General features: G+C 45.2%; 1 protein-coding gene across 1 annotated transcript; it reads right to left on the bottom strand.

Annotated features, from left to right (window-relative positions):
- Positions 1-5,643: 5,643 nt before the first annotated feature.
- LOC131285574 (uncharacterized) lies at positions 5,644-7,785 on the bottom strand. The gene is made up of 2 exons (XM_058314433.1): positions 6,033-7,785; positions 5,644-5,966 (listed from the first exon to the last, which is right to left on the bottom strand). The coding sequence occupies exons 1-2, from the start codon at positions 7,783-7,785 to the stop codon at positions 5,644-5,646; spliced, it is 2,076 nt and encodes a 691-aa protein (XP_058170416.1).
- Positions 7,786-11,249: the final 3,464 nt, after the last annotated feature.

Genomic DNA, 11,249 nt, shown 5'->3' with positions numbered 1-11,249 from the left:
TGTTGCCAGGCGGCACCGGGAGTGGTATTTATTGTTAGGAGATTACTTCATGGTGGAATTGTTTCGTTTCAATATTATAAAATGTTTCCAAATAGAACGTATAGATATGACGAGTACGCAAATGGATGAAATTGTTGAGACATGAAACCTAAGTTATGGGATGAAATTCGACTGGAAGTGCTTCCCTGTGGAAAAATATTAAAATTCTTTGCAATAGAATGTTCCTCAACTTGCATTTCCACAAAGAAAGATTCATTAGAGCCAAAAAAAAGATAATAGAAAAGACTGTTATTAAAATTGCCTAATAACGTTTCAATTACTATGATGAGTCGGCTTATAACTCCAACTTTCCGTCCTTCAGCCGTTATAATCCCATTGCATAACATATTTTCCCAATAGTTTACGGTTGTTTATCCTGCAACCGTTTAATGCCCTCGAAGGAGTCGGTTTGAAAGGAAAAAAAAAAACTGGGAAGCAGCCCACCGGAGGGATCTGATCGGTAAAATATGGTAACCTTCCCTCCCGGGGGGTTCCTAATTGCTAGTGTGTGTGTGTGTGAGTTTGCAGTACCGGGCGTATGCGACGTGGTAAATCCGATACGCACGTGAAACCATAATTCAATTCATCGAAGGGGACGTGCACCAACGTCTATCTGTTGTCCGAGGCTCATCTTTCCCGATCGGGATGGATTTTTGTTTTCATCTTTTTCCCTTCCAACTACCTCTGGTCTGTGTGTCTCCGCAATATTTTCCGAGGGTAAGTGAAAACACTACAAGAGGGTAGGAATAGGAAATCATCAGTGGACAATATTGAATGTCATTGTTGTAGAACGAATTTCCTATTTTCAGCACACGTCCAAGTAATTGATTATGAATTTATGGCACCATTGATTTGTAGCGCCACCAGCCTAGGCGGGTTTTTTTCTGGATAAAAAATATGCTACTTGAGAGAAAAGTTGTTCTCCACTTTTTATATGGATATGCGTTTGATCAAAAGGTTTTTGGAATATCATGAAAGAACTAAGGCAATAAAATTGTAACCTTAAGAAAAACAAGCTCTACAGGAAATTGGGAAAATATATTTCATTATATAAAATAGTTTGGCTGAGTGATTTTTTTGTTTTCTTTTAAATTTCACCATTTGGATTTCAGCGCTTTAAGTCAAAATTAGGGGGAAAAAATATCATAATCTTTTTTTGCATTATGCAGTTACTCAGATTTTTTTTGTAATTTATGACATGTTTTAAAAATACTTATTTTGATTGAGCTGTTTGACGAATTTTGTCCCGCTATTGTAAAACTTATTGCTTTTAGCCGAATTTGACATTTTGAATATTATTTTTGATACTTTCAGTATAGAAAGAGTAATATAGTAGTATAAAATCGAACTGGTTAAACAGAAAGTTTTATTTACATCTCAGAGAACTATAAATTTTCATGGACTTAAATAAATTAAATTGATGTGTTAGGCATACTAAAATCTCAAATAAAACTTAAATTTCATATGTACAATGAAGATCGACAACTTTAATCTCAAATAAAATGTAAATTTTATATATACAATGAAGATGGCGAACTTAATATATTCATTTGAACAATTAAACACAAGCGATGTATGGATTTGAGATATGCCTTATCGCATCCCCAAGGTGAGATTTTAAGCTTGGACCGGAAAAACAAGCCACTACAGCTCAACATACAATGAAACGATAGCAAAGCAGGAACCGTTGGCCTAAAGATTAGACGGACCGTCCGTAAAGCGTCCGGATGGTTGGCCGTCCAATAAATGCGTCAATATTTACCTTGGAATTATTGAGCTCCGTTCTATTGGATTTGTATGCACCGAAGGTGGCCGCCGTGCGTGTCCGTGTGTGCATGTTTGACGTGCCAGAACCCTTCGATGTTTCACACCGAACCCGATGTGTTTGGGTTAAAAGTGCATAAGTCACAGGCAAACATAGCCAACGCGAGGATGGATGACATTTTCCGACTTCACAGCGTACGGGCAGCGATTTTCTTTCGCAACCCGGCACCGGTCGGGCCGGGTTAATGTTTCGTAACGGCGGGAAAAACCCCGTTCGCCCTCGACGGCGGGTTCAAGACCCGACCGAGTGAACCGAGTCGGGTGCTTAGGAGGCAAAGCAAGAGCAAAAGAGGAAACAAAAGAAAAACGTAGTGCAGGTTTTCCACGTTCCACGTTCCTCGTAACGGCGGTGTACGTTTACGTAAGCCACACCGGGGTATTTAAGAACCAATTTCTGACACTTTCGTACGGCTTCCGTCAACCGCAAGTTGGCCGGTTGGGTGGCTTTAGTTGCCACTTTTCCACCGAAACGACCGGTTTTCCATCGAAAGTGGCATTTTATTTTAAACTGCCGTTTCGAACTGGCCATCGATTGGGGTGGGAGGGGGGTCGCTAAGGCTAAGGAGTTTATGCAGTGGCTGCTATCGGCTTTCCTTGAAGGTTTTCCATTTCATTTAACTCATTGGCTTTTGCTTAAAGTGATTCAGTTCAATTAATTAGCCAGAGGCAGGTATTTCCCAACTCCGTTTGATTTGAGCTGGAAAAGAGAATATCGCTATACACATTTTAATTTAGAAATGTTAAAAGCTGGATCTTAGGTATACTGACGGGAAATTGTACAATAAAGCTTAAACACCACATTACTTGAACTAAAACTGATATGAAAAAAGAATCGTAGTTCAGGCATCACAAGCAGAAGAAAAATCGTTCCTTCCACTATCAATATCAGGCAGTGGGAAGCAAACATATGCTCCCATCATCAATTACAAACTTAATGAAGTTTCCTCTTTTTCTCGCGCAACCACTGATGATCTCCAGCATCTCCAGCGTGGTGTCCATTGGCCCGGAAAAGCTACATCGTCACGCTCGTCCCTTGTGAGGCCCGAGAGAGCTACAATGAGTTTTACCACACACACCAGCCGGCGGGAAAAACTCTTGTACGGAAAATAATTAAACTACAATACAACTGCATTTTCACACGCGGAACAACTTCTTTTGCGGCCCGAGGCGATGGACAACCGGACCATTCGGTGTGATGGTGGTTTTCTTCTCCGCAGATCGTTGCATCCACTTGGAGGATAAGAGCAAGTAAAAGCAAAGGTACCCTCCAGCCGAAAGGCGAAAAACTTGCTCCCGTCCGAGCACTCAAGAAACAATTTTATGCCAACGCGTGTACAGGTGAAACAATCCTTGGCGGTCGGGCCACAAACTTTGACGCAAAACTGCGCGAACACGCCTGAAGAAAATTAATGATCCTCCTAAATTAACTCCCCGGTCCCTGGTTTTTGGAGCCCCGGAATCATTTCCATCGTTTTGTGTTGGAGCCGGTTTCTCCTCCAACGTGTTTTTTTTTGTCGCTTTTTGAGGGATCTTTTCCCGCGGTGACCAAAAGACCGCGAGTGTTTTTCATCTTATCACCAACGGCCGTTGGGGTCCTCCAGTTTTCTGGTTGCCGGAGGGGGGGACAAAAACTTCAGTCGCCTTCTCCCGTGAGAAGCTAATGATCTGTTGTCGTCTGTGCAAACTTTTATAGTTGCGTCCGGCTAGCCTTGCGGGTTAGTAATTAAATATGATAATTTTCACGACGCCCTCATTTCCGCTGCGGGTGACAAAAGTTTTTGGCTACGAAAAACGACCCGCAAAAAGAAGCTAGAATTCTTAAGGATCATTTCATGATTTATTCTCTTTTTTACAATCGTTTTATTGTAATAAGAACCATACAATACTTTCAAGTCATTCAAATACAATTTTGAACAAATTAGAAAACATCAAAGGAAAATGCAAACAACATTCATTTCCAGTGGGCTACGCGTCACTTTTACCTCATCCCAAACAACGGCACGGTCAATTTACTGGTCTTTCGACGGATGAAAAGCGGCAAGCCCAGGCATATTTTGAAATCAATGCTTCCGGGTGCCATTTTCTAGCCCTCATCATGGCATCAAAGTCATTAAACGGTACATAATTCTAGTCCGCGCACTCACTTCTGCGTGCAGCAGTGCATTAAAACGTGCTGGATTGCAATTACAAACCAAACAGCATTCGTCCGTGCAGTTGGAGAGTTTAACTCCCCGTCGATTGCGTACGGTTGGATGCATGGATTGGGATTTTGTAATTACGTATGATCGTTGGATTTGATTTTTTTTTCGTGTTTCTGTGTGTGTGTGTTCATGCTCCCTACGCTTTCTTCTTTGCAAGTACGAAATTATTTTTGAAGTCAGCTCTATTCAGTTGTCGATTGCAGCTCGAAACTCGAAGATCTATCGGCGATGAGGTCTGATGATGATGATGATGATGGTGGCTTGCATGTTCGCGTAATTGTAACTCCTACCACCCGTACGCTCACTCTCTTGATCTTCTGACAATCCAATCGCGTTCGTCTGCTGGCGGATTATTTGGGCAAGGTAAAAAAAAAGAAACGCTTCCAATGGAATGGCACTCAAACCATCCTCCCGCCATTCGTCGTTTCTTCCGAACGATCAAGGAAGGATTTACAGATTTTCACTAAACGGTCCACCTCAACGCCAGGTCGCCACTTCCAGCTCACCGCGCCCCGCAATTCTTTTGATGGACGGTTCGGGGCAAAATCGTATAATTGAAAAGCAAAGTCCGCAAACGGAAAAACCGCACGCAAAGACACGGGCGGAGAAGGGCTACAGTGGAACGAGAGCGGGGTGGGGGAAAAAAAAGCCATAGAACCTTCGCTGCAACGACTAATCCGACGCTAGTTAGTGCGCCACCATGTGGACCATGGGTCAGAAGGGAAAAAAATCGATAACTACTTCCCGAAAATCACTCCAGACAGCGTGCCGCGTTTGCCCCGCGTTGAACCGGACGCCAGTTTCATCCCTTTTGGTAAGGACGTCGACGTTCTGCTACACGAAACCGATTTTCTTCCGTTTTCGCTGCTTCTTTTTATTGTGAAGGAAATGGTTCTTTTTTTCCTCGCTCCCGGACCAGATAATCGTAGCCGTGCGTGCCTCCGTCCGTATCCGGATGCGCCCGATGCCTGATGTAACGGATGTCTGACTCCGGATTGCGATTCGCGCCGGTCCCCTCCATTCCCCGGCCCCCCTGCACACGACAACAAAAGGACAAGCAATTAAACTCACATGCTCGAGACACGCATGGCGCACTACCTTTGCGTGCGAGTACTTGCAATCCCGGCCCCGGGTCTCCTCAAATTGCTCCAGACAAGCAGTAACAACAAACGCACGAGGCTCTTCCTTTTACGGCCTTTCGGTTATGTTGTGCGGTTAGGTTCATTGGCAATCAATAAGGTTCCGATTATGGTCGGCGTACGGTCCCGTCCCTTTTCCGACGTTCCGAAAAGGGAACGCACGCACGATCGGATCGGTTTTCTAAAAGCCATGAAAATGATTGTCAATTACAGCATTCAGCCGACGGGTCGTTTGCCGAAGGAGAACGTACAATGTTGTGTCATTTTTTGCGGAAGGAGTTTAGGTTTTACGCGTTAGCTCTTCTTTTTATTGATACGTTTCGTTTCGGTTCTTATCTGTGTAGAGTTGGGGTTTCGTTCACTAATTTATGAATGCAATCCGTGGTAAGTGTATTTTCTAAATTTGTACTTTGCTTCATTCATTTTGTTTCAAACGCTATCTAGACATTGTAGAGTTGGCACAGCACTGGATCTCCCGGAAGGCATGCCTTGAACGGATGGTAGTAGATGTAGTCGTCCATGCAAGTCCTCTCGCCAGGTTCTCCCTGGAAGCAGTACACGTACTTGGTGCAGTCGCTTTCAATCGGCACATATCCGGTAAATCCTTCCACGCACTCTACCGTGGGTTCCATCGGATCGCCTCCGGTTCCCGGTGGAGTTAGTTCCGGAATAGACTCTTCGGTAGTTGGTACTTCATAGACCGTTGTTGGTGCTTCGGTGGTAGGAGCCTCAGTGGTAGGTGGCTCAGTGACCGTTGTCGGTGCTGCGGTGGTAGGAGCCTCAGTGGTCGGTGCTTCAGTGACCGTCGTCGGTTCACTAGTAGAGGAACCACCGTTACCGTTACCTTGGGCACAGGTTTCCGAGTTACCCTTGATACAAGTTTGTAGGTACACCGAGTAATAGCGACCCTTCTTGCAGTTCTCCTCCTTAGCCTTGCTCTTTTTGCAGGAGATGTACTTGGTGCAGCTTTCCGGATGAGCACACTTTCCGATGAATACGTTTTCGCAGAGATAGTCGTACTTGCCAGGTGTTTCATTACCGGTTTCTCCAGATGACTCACCACTTTCTCCACTATCTGGCTTCGTAGGAGCTTCAGTGGGCGCCTCGGTTGCTGGAGGTTCCTGAGGACCATCAGCACACTGTCCGTTGGTCTGTTTCACACACAGGCCAAACTTCGTAGAGTATGAGTATCCCTTCTTGCAGCTCTCTTCCTTCGCTTTGTACTTCTTACACGAGATGTACTTGGTGCAAGATTCCGGATGAGCAACGGATCCGAGAAGTTTCTTAGCGCACAGATAATCGTACTTTCCTTCCGATTCCTTAGAGTCTTCACCTGAGTCAGATTCTCCACTCTCTGGCTTCGGTGGTTTGGTGACTGGCTTGGGAGGTTCAGTGGGTGCTTCAGTTGCTGAAGGTTCCTGAGGAGCATCAGTACACTGTCCGTTGTTCTGTTTCAAACACAGGCCAAACTTCGAAGAGTACGAGTATCCCTTCTTGCAGCTCTCTTCCTTCGCTTTGTACTTCTTACACGAGATGTACTTGGTGCAGGACTCTGGATGAGCAACGGATCCGAGAAGTTTCTTAGCGCACAGGTAGTCGTACTTTCCTTCCGATTCCTTAGAGTCTTCACCAGAGTCAGACTCTCCACTCTCTGACTTCGGGGGTTCGGTGACCGGCGTCGGAGGTTCGGTAGGTGCTTCGGTTGCTGGAGGATCCTGAGGAGCATCAGCACACTGTCCGTTGTTCTGTTTCACACAGAGACCTAAGAGCGAGTAGTACGAGTATCCCTTCTTGCAGCTCTCTTCCTTCGCTTTGTACTTCTTACACGAGATGTACTTGGTGCAAGATTCCGGATGAGCAACGGATCCGAGCAGTTTCTTAGCGCACAGATAGTCGTACTTTCCTTCAGATTCCTTCGAGTCTTCACCTGAGTCACCCTCTCCAGAGTCACCTTCCTTCGACTTTTCACCAGAGTCAGATTCCCCACTTCCAGGCTTCGATTCGTTGGACTCTTCGCTTTCTTTCTCCTTAGGCTCAGTTGTTGGGGCTTCAGTAGGAGCCTCCGTGGTGCTTGGCTCGTCACGCTCAACAGTGCACGAAACCTTGTTGCCTTTCACACACTCGATGGCATCAGCGACAAAGATGAAACCGTCAGCACATTGCTCGATCGTAGCCTTCTCCTTCGTGCAAACGAGGTACTTGTCACATGCGTTCGGATGAACTCGCACACCGTACAGTACCTTCACGCAGAGGTAGTCATACTGCTCGTTCGTTTCTTGCGACTCCTCTGGCTCGGGATGGACGGGTTCCGGGTCTTCAGGAACCGCTTCCACCGCGCAGGTTGCGTCCTTAGCTTTCACACACTTCGCCGCGACCGTATCGTAGTTGTATTTGCTCTCACATTGCTTCACTTGCAGCTTTCCCTTCTTGCAGACGATGTACTGATGGCAATCACTGGGTACGCCGTAGGTTACACCTTCATCTTCCTTGGTACAATCTCCAACACTGCTTGACGATGGTTTTGCACTCACAGAGGCAAGGGTGGCCACCAGTGCCACACCCAGGACGATGGATAGCTTCATGCTTTCGGGTTTCGCTTGACTTACTGCCTTGCTGACCGGCGGACACACTGTTTTATACCCATTCGATCTGGTTCTTATCGATACCCAAATGTTTACGACCAAAAACGATAGGGAACACGATTGTCCAACATCTGACCACAGTAAGAAGTCGCGCATGAACAGAAAAGACAGGATGCCTCTGATAACAGAAGTAGCTGACACATTGTGGTGCTTCTTTCCACCCGGTATGTCAATTGCTTCTGAATTGAGGCCCATAAATGGGTTGGCAATCGATTAAAGCTAAAGATTTAGCGCAAACTAACTGCTAAGGCTACTTGCAGTATGAACTCACCATCCGCTCCAATAAACGAACCTCGTATCGCTTGCACAGTCATTTCCAGGACAATAATCCAGCTGCTGGCCCGATTGGCTACTTTAAAAATAGAACACTTTCCTTGCATCGGTTTCATTGACAAACTTCTTCAGAAGGTATTTTTATGGTAGCGATTAGTGATGAATTGAGGAAGTGAGTCTTCGATATGTGGTCTTAAAATAACCAACGCACGAGCATAGTAGTTGGAGTTTTGAAAACAATGACTAGGCTGCATGTTGCAGACACCCTTGTTATGACACAATATCACGTGAGTGTCGTACAGTATGAGCTCAGCAATTCGCAGGCATAGTTGAAGAAAAATGGAAGTCAATTGAAACATTACTTAGTGCAACGTGGTCCTGGATTAGTCGAAGTACCACTTTCTAAAGTTGCTTCACCGTCCCGAAACGCCACCGGAAAAGTTTCTACATCCCTTTTGTCCCCATTTGGACGCTTCCACGTGGTCTGTATGTGGCTCATATAATCGACCTTAACACTCTCGATCCCTTTATGGGTTCAAACTAATTAGTTTCACCTGAACCCCGGTCGGTGGGGTTTTCCACGTGCGCCTTCCTAATCCGTTCGCCAGTTTCCGATAGTTTTTCGAATCGCACGGACCGAACTTGGAGGGTTAAAACTTTTCAGACGATCAACAGACAACCCACCGTCCTTATCACCGTGGGTTTTAACTCGAGCGAAAGGAAAAGTTCAACGAAACGTCTCGAAAAAGTACCGTCCAAAGTATCAGGTTCCTCCGCTCCGAAGAATAGAAACAGGTCTGCTGATGCCAACGGATTGCACCGGGCAGCTTAAAAACAAGTTATCGTCAACACCTGAGTTCGGTAGCGTTGGAAAATAAGGTGTACTATGGTAATTAAAAGTTCAACCGAAGGAGAAAGAAGGGATTCCACAAAACGTCGTACATAGTTTTACAATTGTATTATATTTTATTTATTTTTAATGTAAATTTTGTAAATTTTAAATTTTCTTAACAATGATAAAGCGAGAGGAAAATTAAATATCTTTAAATTCTTAAAGTCACTCACAGCGCAATCATATTCAACGACGATGGGGTAAAAGCTGTTTACCGCGTCTGGTGTATCTTTTATTTACGCAAATTTGGAAATGATCATAAATGAAAATTTTTCTCCCACTCACCCCCCAAACAGCAAACGTGCCTTCGAGTGTCCTCGAAGGCCGACGCCCCATCCGTTGCGGACATTCAACAACGTCCAAGCACGCACACACTGGCCCGGCCTGACTGTTGCATATTTTAAATCATTATTTTTATACGAAATTAATGTTTTAACCGGCCCCAAACAGGCGGAATGTCATGGAGGGCCAGAGACCCGGTGCCCTCCTGCAGGGTAATACTGATCCGGTCGCAAACCCTCTCCCTCCCCGCGAGTCAGATGAACTGCACCGCCGTATGTGGCCCTTAAAATGCTGTTTACATTCACGCAAAACAGTTTTATTGTTGCATCGAGTGAGCAGCAAACGCGTTGTAGGGGCGCCGTTCGGGCGAGTGTCACTGAGAGGATTATAATTTTTAATTTGTTTTTCTACCGTTTGTGCCACCACGTGGGGCCGGAAGTGTGTGTGTGTGTGTGTGTGTGTGTGTGTGTGTGTGTGTGTGTGTGTATGCGAGTGTATACGAATTCGAATACGTGGTGGGAAATTTATGTTGCTCCGGTTGGATTTATTCCGAACGACGGCCGTTGCTTAATGCTTATCATTACTTTTGCCTCCTGCTGTGAACGAAGCGCTTCGTTATTCACGTGTGAATGAATCTCAGAGGCTTTCGATACCCTCTCTTTGGTTGCAGGGAAATAGGGATTAACATGAAAAAGGAAAAATCTAAACCAAACTTGGACGCGACTGTGCAGCACGTGTTGCTCAGTTCTTAGGCCGAATCAAATATTAATATAAAACGGTTATCCTTTTCAACTCGTTCAATACCACCATTTATCCGATGTTTTAGGTTTTCAAAAAGTTTATAATCTGAAACTTTAACCAAATCGCTCGTCGATTCAATGGTACTCGTCGCTAAGTGGCTTTACGGGACTCACTCGATTCCATCGCTAATACCATGTTTGATTGCGTTTCCTTCCGGTAAAACAATAAGCAATTGTGCAAGATAGATAGCGCTGGCCCCTAGAGCAAGAATGTGAAACCCAAAGGGAACGAAGATAGAGGAACGTCGGGAATGAATCGTTTCTCCAAACCGGTATTTCCTTAAGAACACACTCTTTTGTGGAACAAGAAAAATCACTTTCCCTGCCTAGAGCCATCACCATCGGATAGGGTGGTGGTGTTTGTTTCCTGCCAGTCGAAAATCGATGCTGATGGTGCTGATGATGATGGTGATGTTGATGATGGTTTGCGGCTGTTTATTGGTTAGTTGCTAGAGTTCCGTTTCGGGCAAAAGTGCGTTCGTATGCAGGAAACCAAACTCCGCTGCCGGGCACAACAGGGAAGCTATAAATTCCTCCCGAAGACAGACTGGAGAGAAAAAAGGAAAAACTTCGCACAATGGTTGCTAACAGGATTGCCTCACTACACGCACCGTTAGTTGATTGGTGCGTTTCCTGAGGGGGTTTTCCGCTTTCGCCGAGAACTTCCTTAAGACTCGCCGTCTTGCAAGGGAAGTGCTACCGGTATAGAATTGTGATGAAAATTCCTCACCCACTCACAACACTTTTCCGTGGGCTTCGAAAAGAAGTGTTTCTACAGTGTTGTGTACTGCTTTACGTTTCATTTTTTTTTCGTTGCGGTTCTTACGGTCCACGGCTGGGATGAACAAAAAAAAAACCCTCATAGATCGCACTCGTTCCCTCGTAACGAGAGACGGGAAATTGAAAAATCTAATAAAAGATTGATGAACACGTTTGAATTTATGCACCCCAAGTTGAAGCTTTTCCCTGGCTTGCTTTCAGTCCCCTTTTTCGCGTGCGATTTTTTTTCCTCTCTTCGTGCGAGTGTAAACCGAAACAGGACAATTGAGCGCCGGATCTTCCTGGAGGGGTTCCCGGATTGCGTTCGTGCGTCATTGAGATTTTGCACTCTGCTCCTCGAGCCCTTCTTCGGCGTACAATTGCATTCCTTCGCTGGA

The sequence above is a fragment of the Anopheles ziemanni genome, chromosome 3, assembly GCF_943734765.1.
Source record: "Anopheles ziemanni chromosome 3, idAnoZiCoDA_A2_x.2, whole genome shotgun sequence".
Classification (NCBI taxonomy): Eukaryota; Metazoa; Arthropoda; class Insecta; order Diptera; family Culicidae; genus Anopheles; species Anopheles ziemanni.
Note: the sequence above shows the minus strand (reverse complement) of the source record. Positions and strands in the feature narration are given on the sequence as shown.

Excerpts from the sequence above, each read along its gene's own strand:
- LOC131285574 (XM_058314433.1), bottom strand. The coding sequence starts at position 7,785 with ATGAAGCTATCCATCGTCCTGGGTGTGGCACTGGTGGCCACCCTTGCC. Across the intron at positions 5,967-6,032 it reads CCAAGGTAACGGTAACGGTG|CACCGACAACGGTCACTGAG; the intron begins GTTCCTCTACTA and ends CTACCACCGCAG.